This window comes from Anopheles arabiensis, chromosome 2, assembly GCF_016920715.1.
Source record: "Anopheles arabiensis isolate DONGOLA chromosome 2, AaraD3, whole genome shotgun sequence".
Taxonomy (NCBI): Eukaryota; Metazoa; Arthropoda; class Insecta; order Diptera; family Culicidae; genus Anopheles; species Anopheles arabiensis.
Genome location: NC_053517.1, coordinates 82,866,260 through 82,882,692, shown reverse-complemented (window position 1 = coordinate 82,882,692; position 16,433 = coordinate 82,866,260). Strand labels below are relative to the sequence as shown.

At 44.0% G+C, this 16,433-nt stretch overlaps 1 protein-coding gene across 1 annotated transcript; it reads left to right on the top strand.

The window, feature by feature from the left end:
• Positions 1-1,162: 1,162 nt before the first annotated feature.
• LOC120897371 (puromycin-sensitive aminopeptidase) lies at positions 1,163-14,656 on the top strand. Its single transcript, XM_040302212.1, has 4 exons — positions 1,163-2,003; positions 11,379-13,019; positions 13,089-13,366; positions 13,436-14,656. The coding sequence occupies exons 1-4, from the start codon at positions 1,365-1,367 to the stop codon at positions 14,001-14,003; spliced, it is 3,126 nt and encodes a 1,041-aa protein (XP_040158146.1). The 5' UTR covers positions 1,163-1,364; the 3' UTR covers positions 14,004-14,656.
• The last annotated feature ends 1,777 nt before the right edge of the window (positions 14,657-16,433 follow it).

Here is a 16,433-nt window from a genome sequence, read left to right as displayed (position 1 = left end):
TTATTCATGGCTAATTTCAAATATTCTCATTAGAAGAACATGATTTTAATAAAAATTGGGTAATTTTTATAAAAAATAACATAAATTAAAATCCTAATATTAAGGGGCGGTCCCGTGGTACAGTCGTCAACACCAACGACTCAATAACATGCCCGTCATGGGTTCAAGCCCATAATGGACCGTCCCTCCGTAGTAAGGACTGAATATCCGGCTACGTGGTAATGAATTAAGTCTCGACAGCCTGTATAACCCGGTATGTCGGCGTAGGACGTTACACCAAATAGAAGAAGAAATATAAATCCGGAATATGTGATTAAATCTATCCTTTGACTCGTGTTAATCGAATATCCGCGCGAGGTCGAGCCCCAATGAGTCCGGATAACCGGCGCTCCACTGTAGATGAAAATTAGTACTTAATGCAATACTTTTCTATCTGTTGAAATCAAATTAATACAGTATTTCCCCGAGATATGCGAATTATGCATTCCAGGAACATTCGCATAACTCGGATTTTCGCGTAAGTCGTATATCACATTTTTCATCCAAAATATAAAAGTTGTTCATAATTAATTTTTATAATGTATTGATCATTATTACTAAGTTCATACAATTTATGTAGATAATGTTCTTGTGTAGAAATATTTCTGTGAATCAAGCGATTTCAAACTTGTAGCAAGTTTTGGAATTTATTTTGAATTTTGCATTTGCTTGAAGAAATTGAACCAATTTCACCTATGAACTGTCAACACTAAAAATTCGCGTAACTCTAGTGTCGCGTAACTCTGGGAAAGACTGTATTGATGTCCACCGTTGCATTCGTTCAGATGAAGGAGTAATTTAAGCTTTCCACTCAGTTCAATCGCAACACGTTTCCCAATTTGCCCTTGAAGACGGTTTAAAACTTTTTTTCCGCACTAGTTTTCTCCATGCCTGGTCTTTAACGGTCAAACTACTTCAAACAGCTGCCGACGTCACTTTGACAGCTTTCTCAGGATTGCGTATGACGACGTGTAGAGCCCACCTAACTTCACACTGCACGAGCGAGACCACCATTCACTTCGCCGTTATGTTCTATCTCTTTTTAGATGCTTTCTTCGTTCCCGACAGTAGCGAAACAGAGACGGGGCGATTGCAGCTGTCAAAAAAGTTGGCAATTTCAAAACAACAACAGCAAGAAGCGTAGCAAAACGTTGAAGAAGAGAGTGTGCCACTCGGTCGGTGCGGTGTTTTTTCTCTCTTCCTGTCGCGATTTCCTCGTCGAACTGCTCAGCTCTATTCCCCGTGTCCGGTCCGTGTTTTCTGCCCTATATCGTAAAGTACAACACACACACATACACACGCACACGCCTATTTCTTCCCTTTCCATGCGCCTTTTGTACGGCAATCGACGTCTAGCGCCCGCAGTCTGCGTTCAGTACTTCCAGCACACCACAGCACTAGCAGCACCGCAAGCAGCAGCACCGCGTCCATACAGTGCCGGACGGTGGAACGATTCCGTCGCCACCGCCGCGAAACAGTGCTATTTGTTCAACTCACCGTCGGCGGTCACGTCACCAGCGGCAGCAGCGACAGTAGGTCTCACGTCGGCGTGGCAACGGTACCGATTGCGTGAACAACGAAACACTCCACCCCGCTCCCGCGTTTCCGCGTGCGTGCAGCGACAACAATCGAGCAGCGGTTGCTTCGTGCATTTCGCTCCCAAGCAATCATCCGGTGTGTGGTCCGCAGCGGTGCGTCCGGTTGTTGTGTACGGGTGTGACGGAAACAGTGCCAGAACCGTGTCCTGCTGTGCCCGAGAGACACAGCGTCGCTACAGCAGCACCTCCGCCACCATCGACGGCAGTGACGTGTGCGAAACAAGTGAATACAAAATGTCCGCAACTACCGGCAAGCCCAAGTTTCAGCGCCTGCCCACGAACGTGGTGCCCGAGCACTACCGGCTGACGCTGAAGCCCAACCTGACCGCCCTCACGTTCGAGGGTAACACCGCGGTGGAGCTGAAGGTGAGTCGTTTTGGGTGGGAATCCCCAGGGGGAACATCTTATCGGCGGTGGCACACGGTGTCCAGCCCCCTCCCCCCGTTCCGATGGCCGGCCATCTTTCATCCCATGCAGACACATGTGTTTGCTTGCTGTTAGTATCGTCAAAACACATTCGGAGGAGGGAAGGGAAAAACGTGCTTCGGGACAGAAGGGAATGATGGAAGAAAAGGCTCATGCTGGACGGTTTTACTGTTTAGCTGGTCGTGTCTTGGGGAGTGTGTTTTATGGTGTTATAAGATGAGGTTGCTTTCTTGCTATCTTCTTGGGCAGCAACTTAACTGCAGGAAGGGAACAATGAAGTGATTGTTATAACTTTGTACAGCTGCTTTCTTCTAAAGGCGCTAAAGTTAGCGTCAAGAAGGAAGGGAATGATTTGATTCATGCTGGAAATTGTATAAACGTTAATTGATGACTTAATTTGTTAGTAAACGGTCTTACATTGTGTGTGTTCTCAATTATGTTTTTGATTGTCTCAAGTACTTATTCGGCCAACTGAATTGTAACGGTACTATTTTTACCTCCAAATAGTCTTCGGAAATTCGTTGGAAGTGCAAACATCATATAACTATCAGATTATATGCTAACCAACAAAACATAAAGGATGGACCAGAAAGTAATACAGGGTTTTCCAGGGGTTCGCATAGTTGTGTGACACTTCCTAGATTCTTTCCCATTGGAAGTGAACTTTATCCGTTGGAAATTGAACTCTATGGCACCCTTTTTGGACAGGCTCGTTGGAAATTCCTATTGGATTTGTCCAACAAGGGTGCTAGAGAGTCCAATTCCCATTACAATAAGTTCATTTGCTGTAAGAAAGAGTCAATAAAGTGTCCCACAGCTATGATAACTTCTGGAAACCCCTATAAGCACTAAGGACAGTACTTTTGCCAGTACGGAAAGTAATAGCAGCTAATTACTGCACTTTTGACTTTACGACGCCCATCCCATCAGGTTCAGCGCACACATGTCCCAAACGATTTGCGACACTTTTGGTCCTGAAACCTGAACATATGATTTTCGACCATTTTTCGGCGCATCTTCGAAGCTGGACTCCTCCCAAAACTTTCGGATGACTCACATCTTTCAATTTCGTTCATTGGCTTAGCGAAATGTTAGGAGCACCGAGCACCGTTTGTGTAAAACACTTTAACGCTTTTCGACGGAAATGTTTGTTTAGTATCTTTGAATGTAAACAGTCAAGCCACACGAAGAATCAACTGTTTTGCATCATCCGTTTACTAGTAACGTCATTTAGAAATCGAGCTTATACCGTGTAGTCCAACCTTTACATAAAAAATCAACGCAAACAGGGTAAATCTTTCGAAATACTGATATACTCGTCGAACGCAAACCTCATATACTCACACATGCCAAGAAGTGTCTAAATAACAAAAAAATGCTTTTTTATTTCTCGTAAGGACAAGCAAAAGAAATGTTAGAAACAATACTTTTTTTTTTAGAAAATTGGTTTCCTAATTGAATCTCCTCAACACCAAAGCCCTTTGTTAAACTTGTTTTATTTTTTAATATTTTTTAGTAATTCCTACGCTAAAATGTCCTTGAACATGCCATGTGCAAGTAAATGTTAAAGCAATGAATGATATTTTGAAAATGATCCATTTTAAAGACAAGTTCAACTTCCGCAAGTTAAAAAAGAAAAAGAAACGTTTCAAACTTCCAATAAAATCGATTCCCGGATTGCGCCAAACATTGCGCCTCCACCATCCCCCTTAATCAGTTCATTAACCTTCGGCACTCGGACATCGCCGCTCAAATGGCTTCGTCCTGCAGTTTTTCCCCCAAAGCAAACAAGTGAAAAAAAAAACGAAAAACGTTCAACCATAAGCGTTTTGCCCTTTTCACGGACGAGCCCCGCTTATCAAACATGCGAGCCGAAAAGAGAGAGAGAGGGAGAAAACCGCCTACCTGACAAATAACTCATCCAAGCCCAATGTAGTGGGTGGTCACCCTTTGCCCCGTATCCTCGTGCGATTAATAATTAGCTTGCACCACACACTGCTTACAACCAACTTATGCTTCCTGTTACTGCAAAACGGCGGTGAATCCAATTCGTTGCGGCTGGAGAAAATGCTAGAAAATCACTTTCACTATCCCATTTGCTATTAACGGGCCCGGCTCTTTCCCGCTGCCAGAGCCCACTAGGCGGATCATATTTTTCCCATCGGTGTTGGCGTTTGCTGCGGGGTGGAAAGAAATGTCTTTCAGCCGCTCGTTCACTTTCTTTCGATACTTTATTGCCAGTGCTGGAAATGCCACGGCAAAGTTCATTCTGTTCATTCAAGGCAATAAATTCTATAATCCGTTTGCCGTACTTTCTAACGCTAAAGAGCAGATCGCGCGCGATCGTGAATGGTTGGGTGGGACATTTACCGAGGCAACGGTTGCAGAACGATCCCACGATGTCGTGGGATTAGTCCTTGATGTGTTTAACCCAATAGAGGTTCAAATGCACTATTAAAAAGGGTTCCAATGTGTTACATTGTTTTGCCCCTTACCTCTTACAGGAACATAATCGCCATTGGCCTTCTACGGTACTGTAACAGCATCAAGTTGCCTCCTTTTTCACGATCAAGAATTATTCTTGCCTTCCAATTCCATTCCCTCGCTCACGCTGCACTCTAGAGCTAGAAGAAACGGGGAGGGGGAGGGGGGAGGTCTAAAACAAACAAAAAGTAAAAACAACACAAATGCAAAACATACCAAACACAGCAACACATCACCAAATACCACACATAATCGCGATCACGAACTGGACAACGTGTGTGCGGTTGGCTGGGGGATGCGGGGTACGGATTTGCAACGGTAAATCCGGTGGTAAATAAAACAACATAACGGTACACCCCTCCCCCGCCCTTCCCATGTGGGGCGAATTAGCATAACGAAACAAATGTGTGTGCGCGCGCTCTCTCGCTCCAGTTTGAAGGAGCAGAGCAGAAACAACAAGCGGGCAACAACATACATGCACAAAGGGAAAGGTACGATCGCGTAAGGGAAACGCGATCGCGAGGTTGTGTGTGTTTGTGTGTCTGTAAGTGTGGGGGTGTTGGAGAAAGGGGGAAAGGGCACAGGAAGGTGGGGCAGTATGATGATGCAACGAGCGCAAAACGGCGTCCCGATCATATGGTGTGGTGAGAGAGGGAGAGGGCTGGATTGTGAATGTATTGTACCATTTTTGTTGTTGTTTTGCTTTCCCTCCGCATCGCCGGCGGTACAGTGTTGCAAAGTGACATTTAAATTGTGTGATCGCGCGATCCCTTCCTTCCCATGCAACATGGAAACCATAAGGGGAGGGATCGGTTTTATGCGGTGCGCGTCATGGATTGTTCAAGCGATCATCGTTTGAATGGGTACTGATTTGTTTTGGATCCTGGGATGTTACTTGCACGACGAATATTTTTATGTCTGTTCTATCAAAAGAAAACATTAAACAGAGAGATTAATATTAAATTTGAAAACATATGATGGAGAGATGGCAGATTGTTGGTTTAAAATTAGGATTTTTTTTCATACAAACAGTTATTTTGGATTTGTATCGTATTTTATTCCCAACATTTAAACTGTACCGTAAAACTTATCCCTGGGGGTTATATGGACGATTATGTACGATAATAGTATCCTTTTCTAGTACTTACAGGGTTTTCCAAGTCACATCATTATTCACCGCCTTCAAGATGTTTTTCAACAGCTGTCAAATGGTGTGTTTGCATAATAATAAATTTTCATTTCTTACACATGATTTTCAACATATGAACTGGAAGAACTGAAACATTACAGTTTCTAATGTGAACGGCATTATTCAACAGTAGCGCGAGGTTTTTTCAACAGCCCAACTGTCACAAATACGGAGTTTTTCAAGTCACTTTCGAATGTGCACATCATAATTCGCCGCCTGCAAGATGTTTTTCAACTGCTGTCAAATGGTTTATTAGTTTCAAAATGAAATTTCAGTTTCAACACATGATTTTCAAAGTATAACAAAGAACTGTCAAACTCAATCCAGCTTGAGTCGTGTTGAAAATTATGCTGGAGAAATTAGAAATTATTGTGATGGAAATGAAATGTCAGATTGATGTGGATTAACATCTTGCACGTGGCGAATAAAAATGTTTACATACTGTAATGACAGGGTTTTCCCGGTCACTTTCGAAAAACATCTTGAAAGTTTTGAAAGTCTAAAAGCTGTTAGACAACTCCACACCCTTACGATTTCTTATGTGTTTCAAGTTAAAATGCCAGCAGTTTCTTTTCTTTTTTTCAAAATCATTCATTGGGAATACTTCAAGGTGCCTTAAAATTATTATCTATAAATTCCATACCTACATACCTTGCATACCTGCATAAAGAGCAGATATGGAACTGATCACTGATAACGCTTTATGACGATAGATGATCTGACCGTACAAAATCATTTCAAACATAAACTGTCCGTAATTGACTGACATGTGCTGTATAGAGGAAAGTAGTTCCTCGAAACTATCAATCCTCTCTCCGTAGAATGGTTTCTCCAAAACGATCGTGTTGACTGTGCCGTGTATCTGAGCTTCGTTCCTTAAGCTTTCCTAAGTTTGACGTCTCTTCTAGCTATAGGTCCCTTCGAGGATCACCTTTGTGAGACTTTACAGGAGTTTTGAGGATTATATACACATGTCCAGCGAGTTGTAGTTTTGTTCATGCATATAATAGACACTTTCGGAAGTAGGAGTTGACGATTCTGCAGTGCTGTCGTTTGTTATGTTCTCACGCTGTGCCTCAGCGTTTAATTTTTCATTCTTAAATGTCCTAAAAATAAGAGTCGATTATATGCCTGAATAAAACTAGAACACGCTGAACATGTCGATATAATCCTCGAAACCCCGTATTGCGTCGTTTAACTTGTCTTGAATCATACTTTAACTGAATATCTGCTAAAGAATGCCATTTCCAAAGGATTTTGAACTGTCCCACATCCAAAGCTAGTTTTGGCCACTTGAGGTGATTTTGTGCTGAAAGCTTCACACAGTAACCTCATGATAATGTTGCTTTCCAATCTATTTATTTTTACAAATCACAAATATAAACCACTTCTTCCTATACGTGTGCCAATCCCAGTTCTTTTTTTGTGACAAGGGAATAAAACCACAACAGCATTAACAACCACAACGTCACGTGGTGTGGGATCGCCACGCCGGCTCAGCAGACCGGTTCGGGATCGCGGCGGCATAGTTCAATGTTGGAGTTTTAAAAACAACATTTGAAGTCGTGCGGTGCCCACCCCCAACCGTCTCCCCCCCTTCTTGAGAGTTTCTTGCGAATTTGCGTGGGATAGAGGTGCGAGATATTTGTTTGCCCTCCGGTTTGTATTTTTTTGTTTCGTTGCCCCGCGATTAAACCTCCGGCAACCTTCACTACACAGAGCGTGTGGTTGTCATTGGTGTGTTCCGCATGGTTTGCGGTTAAGCGAAATTAGCCGCCAATCCGGACCGGGGAGAAGAGATTGTTTAGCATAAATCAAGCACAACCAACGTCGTACCCTCGTCAACAGCTTGGTTGAGGGTGCAGAAAAATGAGCCACCAAACAGCTATGACAGCTCACGAAAGCGAACGCCGGAGCGGAGGCCTGCATTCCGTACCACCAACGCGCGTGGCACGCAAACCCAGAGGCTGCCCGGTAGTAGTGAGTAGTGGAAGTATTTCACCCTCTCACTTCCATCTCTCGGGCCGGTGTCCCTGAGAGGGATGTGTGTGTGTGTAGCAAACGAGAACTATTAGCAGAAGGACGAAGGGGACAACATCGTCTAATCGGCTAGCCGTGAGCGGATGTTTGGAGAATTATGGTGTGTCCCTTGCGGTTGCGATCATTAGCCGTTTTCGTGGAAAGCAGATCTACACCTTGTTATACTTCCGACAAGCTTTTGGGAAGAACTTTTGCGAGAGGATCGTAACAGTTCATTAACATCTTGAAGGTGTTTTTGATGATCGGCTGTTTGTTTGGTGATCGTGGTCCGGCATATTTATGGCTTCTCGGCATAATGACGTGCCGACCGTGTTGGGGGTTAGGAATTCTTCGAATTTTAAACAAATTGGACAAGATTTGCGGTCATTTTTTCGTTGCGATCGTTTTCTGCTTTAAAGCGATTTATTATGATCCGGAACGGATTATGTTTATTTTGCTTTCCAAATGAGACAACAAAAGGGGGTGGTGCTGCTGGTGGGGTGTTGTTAAGGGTAAAAAAGGGTTCGATGTTATTTATATTAATCCTTGCAATCAACATGAAACGATCGTGTAGCTGTCTGGTAATCTGTTACCCTGCTGGAGTGATTAAGACTCTTATGTTCTTTCGTATAATTTTAGAATAATAATCCCATTAGAAACTTTTTTTTCTATTTGTCTGTTGTTAGCAGTGTTGTCTGTCAGTAATATAAATATGAATAAACATTTGTTTGTACCGCATATTTTGCTACTATCGATCAATTTGGATTATTTAAGTGTCCAGACTTCAATAGTTTTAGAGCAAGAAATTCTTGATTGAATTTAAAATGGAAAATGGAATTTAAAAAGAAATAAGTAAGAAAAAAAGCTCTAACAATATATCTGAGGCATCCAATGTCGCGATCGGAAGATCATCAATGAAACGGCAAACGTGGTCGTTAAAACTTCCTGTCAACTATTCTCACGCGTCATGCCAGTACGTATCGGGACGGAAATGACAAGAAAAAACTGATCTACCAGTCGGTATATCTTGTGATCCAGTCCAGAAACAGGTTTATTCGTTCTTTCGTCTCGGGGTTGCCAAATTTGTCTCCACCATTGCAAGCAATACGGGCTTGGGAATCGCGAATAACAGCATAACGAATGATCTCGCAAACACAACACACAAAAAAGCATGGGTTTCCGTATGGGCAATAAAAATCGGCGGGAATTGCTTCACCGTTGCTGTTGCTCGACAGCCGGACCGAGCAGCAAAGACTCAAGAATGGGCAAGAACACAAAGCGATAAGAGCGGAAACATCAGATGAATGAAATGAAAGCAAAAGATGCTCAACGCTGGGAAAGCAATCAATGGGCGGCTGACGACCCAGGGGTTGTAGATTTGGGTTATACCAAAAGTGATTGAAGTAAATAAAAACAATACTGTTTTTTGTGTAATTTGGTCTTAGAGAAAATAAGAATTGTTTTTCATTATTTAAGGCATTTATTTTAGACGGGAAACTGCAGCAACTTTATTAAAGTTTGCCCATGTTGGGTTAATAGAAAGCATTCATGGAAACATAAGCTGAAATGCACAAGTATTTTGACAGAATCAAAGCCTTGGAATGTTTCTATATTTTAGAAAATTTTCAGTTTCTGAAACTTGAAACTCAGGTTAAATATTTTGTTGTCCTATAATATTATTTTCTCAGAAAAATGTATTGATATTTGGTCATTATTTGCCAATAAGTCAGGCAGGAGCGGTCCCGTGGTACAGTCCCGGCTGATCAAGTACCTGATCAAGTCCCGTGGTACAGTCGTCAACTCGAACGACTCAATAACATGCCCGTCATGGGTTCAAGCTTAGAATGAACCGTCCCCCCGTAGCAAGGATAGACTATCCGGCTGCGTGGTAATGAATTAGGTCTCGAAAGCCTGTATAGGCCGCCATGTCCGCGTAGTACGTTACGCCAAATAGAAGATGAAGATGTCAGACAATAGTTTTATTTGCCAATATGTCAGGCAATAGTTGATGTTGTTTTGCCATTTCATGGCCAGTTTGGCCAAGTGGTTATAGTCATTTTACCCTGCATAAAAATTTTGCATAAGATTAAGCAGTGCTGTTTTGATCAATATTGTTTTTCACGTATGCCATACGTGATCTTGACCGAAAGATATTTTTAAATAATAAATAAGATGTTTCAACATGAACTCAAAAGCACATAAAGCACGTAAAAAGAAACGTGTTCGAATCAATATTACAATATTTTTTTACCGTGCCTTTATTGTCCCAAGTTCCTCAAAACTGCAACCCCTAAAGATCAGAGATCTTAGATCGAAATAAAACAGGGATACGCTCCACGTTAAAATTATTCAAACAATGAGCTAAGATTCACAAATTCCCAATCTTTGCGTTACGGAATTTATGGATGAGCTCTTACCATTTTCCTTTGCAAAGTACGCGATACGTACAGCTGCGTCGGTGGAGACGGTTCAACTGCAAGGTAAACGACCTTGCTAGACCATTGCAAAAACACATCTGACCGCCTCGCAACCCATTTAAAGCTAACGGGGCACGTAGACGAAAATAAAATGCTGACTTGTCATTACAAGCTGCGATTTGCATTGTGCAGAAGGGGGAAGTACAAAAAAGGGGGAATGTATATAGTGCAATATACACGTACGGAAAATGTCTTTTTCGGAGTAAACATGTTTTTTTTTTTTGTAAATTCTCTATACATTGTGTATGTTTTTTTGTAATTTTAAGTACTTCAGCATTTTCACCAGCTAAGGAAAATGTCTTTTTCGGAGTAAACATGTTTTTTTTTTTGTAAATTCTCTATACATTGTGTATGTTTTTTTGTAATTTTAAGTACTTCAGCATTTTCACCAGACATATAGAAAAAAAAATGGAAAAAACACCTCAAAATGTGGATCTCAGCTGGTTGAAATGCACAATTTGTTTTGTTTGAGAGCACACGGGGTACATGTCTGACACAGAGAGCGTCTGGATGGGTGTTGTTTATTATTGTTGACCGTAAACGTGAGCAAAACTTGAGACAAATCTCATTTTGAAGTTATCTATTTTCTTAGTAATACAATCACCACTATAGAGTTATTATGTTATCAATTTTATCTGAAAATTGACCTCAAAAGTCTACGTACGTGTCTGTTAAAATGTGTTTAATTACACTCTTCCATCCTCCCTTTAAATCTTCTTCATCTTTGACACAACACAACCGTTGTTTGGTCAAGGGCCTGCCTGTACCATCCATTATACGGGGAGCTTGGCATTCAGTTGACTTACTGATTGCACATAGCATGATGATAGTTAAATCAGTCCTTCGTATGGGAGCACGGTCTATTCGGGGCTTGAACCCATGACACGGGCATGTTTATAAGTCGTACACAGTTAACGACTGTACCACCAACGCGGTATTGGTTTGGCCCCGATTTTTTTAAATTACTTTTCTTAAAAATCCTTGCACACTACCAAGGATTGGATTCGATCCGGCGACTGATCGTGTGTTAGATCAATGACTTACTAACGGCTCTATGGGATCCGACAGCGAATAGAGTCGTTAAATCTCGTACAGTTTCGTACCTCACCGCACCACACTAATATGTTTCTTTCCTCTTCTCACCAGGTCGTGGAAGCAACGGATCGCATCACGCTCAACGCACTGGACCTGAAGCTCGGCACGGCGACGGTTTCGTTCGGCGACCAGCAGCTCACCGCCCAGGACATACAGTTCGATGCGGGGCAGGAAACGGCCTGCTTCGTGTTCGGGGCGGAAATCCCGCCCGGCAAGGCCACCCTGGCGGTTGAGTTTAGCGGCGAGCTGAACGACAAGATGAAGGGCTTCTACCGCAGCAAATACTTCTCGCCGACCGGGGAAGAGCGGTACGCCGGTGTGACACAGTTCGAGGCAACGGATGCGCGCCGCTGCTTTCCCTGCTGGGACGAACCGGCCATAAAGGCCACGTTCGATATCTCGCTGATTGTGCCGACCAATCTGGTGGCTCTGTCGAACATGCCCGTGGTGGAGGAGCGCCCGGAACCGTCCGACAACACGGTGCACTTCAAGTTCGATCGGACACCGGTCATGTCCACCTATCTGGTGGCGGTCGTCGTCGGCGAGTACGATTACGTCGAGGACCGGTCGGCGGACGGTGTGCTGGTGCGCGTGTACACGCCGGTCGGTAAGCGCGAGCAGGGCCGGTTCGCACTGGACGTCGCCACGAAGGTGCTGCCGTACTACAAGGACTACTTTAACATTGCCTATCCGCTGCCCAAGATGGATCTGATTGCGATTTCCGACTTTTCGGCGGGCGCGATGGAAAACTGGGGCCTCATCACGTACCGGGAAACGTTCGTGCTGGTCGATCCGGAGAATACGTCGCTCATCAGGAAGCAATCGATCGCGCTGACGGTGGGGCACGAGATCGCGCACCAGTGGTTCGGCAACCTCGTGACGATGGAATGGTGGACGCATCTGTGGCTGAACGAAGGGTACGCATCGTTCGTGGAGTTCCTGTGCGTGGATCACCTGTTCCCGGACTACGACATCTGGACGCAGTTCGTGACGGACATGTATACGCGGGCGCTCGAGCTGGACTGTTTGCGCAATTCGCACCCGATCGAGGTGCCGGTCGGGCATCCGTCCGAGATCGATGAGATTTTCGACGAGATCAGCTACAACAAGGGCGCGAGTGTGATTCGCATGCTGCACCATTACATCGGCGACGAGGACTTTAAGCGGGGTATGAACCTGTACCTAACGCGCCACCAGTACAACAACACGCGCACCGAGGATCTGTGGAATGCGCTGCAGGAAGCGAGCAGCAAACCGGTGGGCGCCGTTATGTCCACCTGGATCCAGCGGATGGGCTTCCCGGTGGTGCAGGTACGGTCGTCGAAGCAGCTGGAGGGCAATCGGCGCGTGTTGAGCATCGCACAGTCCAAGTTCTGTGCCGATGGGTGTGAAGCGCCGGAACAGTCGCTGTGGATGATTCCGATCAACGTGTCGACGCCGTCGTCGGGCAATGCCGTATCGACCGTGCTGGAAACGGCGACCGCTGACATTACGGTGGAGGGTGTCGGAGAGCAGGACTGGGTGAAGATCAACCCGGGCACGATCGGGTACTACCGGACGCAGTATCCGGCGGAGATGTTGGAGCAGTTTTTGCCTGCGATCAAGAACATGACGCTGCCGCCGCTCGATCGGTTGGGGCTGATTGACGATCTGTTTGCGCTGGTGCAGGCAGGCAAGAGTGCCACCGTTGATGTAAGTACAGTCTGGAATGGCCATTATGTTGTGCAAGCTCCTAAAATGTTGTTTATTGTCATTTTGTAGGCACTGAAGGTGATCGATGCTTATCGAAACGAGAACAACTACACCGTCTGGTCGTCGATTTCGAACTGTCTGGCCAAGCTGCAGCTACTGCTAGCTCACACGCCGGCCGAGAAGCAGTTCAGCGAGTACGGCGTTCGTCTTTACCAACCAGTCGCGGAAAAGCTGGGCTGGGATGTGAAGCCAGGCGAAAGCCATCTCGACACGCTGCTGCGTTCGCTCGTGCTCGGTCGACTTGTGTCGTTCGGGTGCCCAAAGACGGTGGCAGAAGCGAAGAGAAGGTATGTAAATCGATGAAAGAAGAGGTGTAGAAAGCAAAACTAACGCACGAATATCCTTCCCCTCCACAGATTCGAGGAACACGCCCAAAACAAGAGTGTCCTTCCCGCCGATCTGCGCAGCACCTGCTACCGGGCAGTGCTCCAGCACGGCGATCTGGCCACGTACGACGAAATGCTGCGCCTGTACCGAGCGACCGATCTGCACGAGGAGAAGGATCGCATTTCGCGCGCCCTCGGCTCGATCGGCAACGTCGACATACTGCGCAAGGTGATCGATTTTGCGATGTCGGAGGAGGTGCGCGCCCAGGACTCGGTGTTTGTCATCGTGTCGGTCGCCATCAACCCGAAGGGACGTGACTTGGCGTGGGACTACTTCTGCGAGCACTGGCAGGTGCTGCTGAACCAGTACGAGGGCGGTTTTCTGCTCGCCCGGCTGATCAAGTACCTGACGGAGAACTTCTCGACCGAGGAGCGGGCGAAGGAGGTCGAGCAGTTCTTCCGCGAGCACGATTTCCCCGGCACCGAGCGGACCGTGTCGCAGTCGATCGAGACGATCCGGCTGAATGCGGACTGGATGCGGCGCGATCTGGACGCAATTTCCGCCTACCTGAAGCAGCAGGAGGCGGAGGGACACTAAGCTCCACTGGTTTGGGGGGAGTACAGGGTGGGAAGATTCGCACACGATTCAAGGCGTGCCATGTATTGAGGTGTTGACGAGCGTGCGTGTGTAAGTGTGCTAGTGTGTGTGTATGTGCACGTGTGGAAAAGTATGTTTGTTGTGTCTGTTATGTTGTTTTTTGTTCTTTATTGATGTTACTTTCCTTTATTTCTTCATTCTATCTATGTTGCATACAAATTCTATGCATGCGTGTTTTTTGTTCTTCGCTCGTTCAGTAAAGAGCAGAGTTAAGTTTCCTTTCGTTTCGAAGATGTCCCTGGTGCAGTGTCTTTGTTTCGTTTTGCATTTAAGCCAAAGTGTGTGACAACAATTAAAAAAAAAAAGATAGTAGAAGAAGTGTCGACATTACGATAACTAATATTATAGCAAAGAAGCAATATAATAGCCCTCTTCTCTCTCCCGGATACAGCGAGTGGAGAGTGGAGAGATATGATACACGCACGTGTTTGTACGAAAACGATAGAAAAGTAGAAGAGCGCTGTTAACTCCATCGTTATCCGCCGGGAGCAAGAGCACGAGACGACGAGAAACATTGGAAATGCTTTGTTTGTAGCTGTTTTTTCTTCTTCTTTTTAACAAATAATAAATCTACTTTACGTCACAAAAATGAATGCTTTTACTCGTTACACTACAAGCATCTTTGGATTCTGTTGATACTCGAATCGTCGTTCGCTAAATTTACTATATCTAATTGGTGCACTCAAATCACAAACAGACAGCGACACGATTATAAAATAAATGATTCATTGGATTGACTCGATTTGCCAAAAAAAAAACCATACCATAGATTCACGTCATTCGTGATTCATTGACCCAATTCACTTTGATTCATTAACTAGCGAACTAGGATTGAGTCGATTCATTGATTTTTTTAATTCATGATTCATTCGATTCGCTAATTACAATTCATCCGTATTGGGATTCGTTTGATTTCTTCGAGTCGCGATTAGAGTTGTGCCTTAAGAACCAGAACTATACGATTCATTAAAATCATCCTAAAGAACGAGCGAAAATGTTCATCTAATCAACGTTCATCGATTCTTTATGAATCGTAATTTACTGACTTGCTCATGCAAATAACGTTCTACCATTCGAAATAAAGAACGTCTTAATACGCCAGGTTGTTCATTTCCCTCATACAAATATAATCGTGACCATATTACCAGGGCGTTCATGAAAAGAACGTCCTACCCTTCGAAACGAAGAACGTCCTAGTACGCCAGGTCGTTCATATCATCTAATGCAAATATGAACGTGAACCGTTTGACCAGATCGTTCACAAAAAGAACGTCCTACCCGTCGCAATAAAGAAGGTCCTGGTCTGCCAAATAAGTTTTAAGATGTAATAAGTAATTTTATTCTTCTTGCGACAAGACACCATTTGCCATATTTTGACTGAAACTGAACTGAACGAATGAATCGCGATTCATGTTCAGTTCATCTAAATAGAAAACCAAGTACAGTGGAGCGCCATCTATCCGGGCTCATTGGGACTCGCCCGGATATGCGAAAAAACGTATAATGAGTCAAAGGATATATTTAATCACAAATTCCTGTTTTTTTCTGTTAATTAATCATATGTTTTGATAAAAAATTCCAAATTTTTATAAAATTCATGTTTTTCCAATGAGAATATTTGAAATGTGCTGTGATTTATAGCGTTATTTGTTATGACCATGTGCTCTGATAACGGTGTTTTCATATATCCTCCTCAGCACGCAATGTCACTTTTTTATTGAACTGTCATTTCTCAACAGCACGGATAAACGAACCGCCAGATAAAAGGTATGTACCCGCATAAACGGCGCTCCACTGTACGTTCACGTTCATAAAAATGAACCGGATTGCCCAAGCCTAGTCACGATAAAGGATTCATCCAATGTTTGAGTTGCTCTTTCGAGTCGAGATTTACGATTAATCGCAGACCGATTAACACAAATTAATTGAATTAAATAGAAATAATCGATAGAAAAAATGGATGAAAAGATAAAAATGATGGCAAATAATCAAAATTTATCAAAAAATATAATGAACGACCAAAGAAACGATGCTAATCCACGCAAGTACCTCGCTTGAGAACATAAACTCAAGAAGTACTACTGCATTTCATACGTCCTCACCATTCCTACTGTGCAGAAAGCGCCATCTATTATTCAAATTCAAGCATTATTATGCTCAACAGCGCCATCTAGCTGTGAAATGTGAAAGTTTATACGGTTTTGAAATGAATATATCGGATAGAATTAAATTTTGGATTTTTTTGCCTCAATTCTTCATACAAGACACTGTCTATCGGAGTATTGGAAACATGACTCATAGGTGAACATGAACCCCAAAGCTTATTCCATTCCTAATCCACAAATTAATTTGATTTTGTTTCTCAACCTT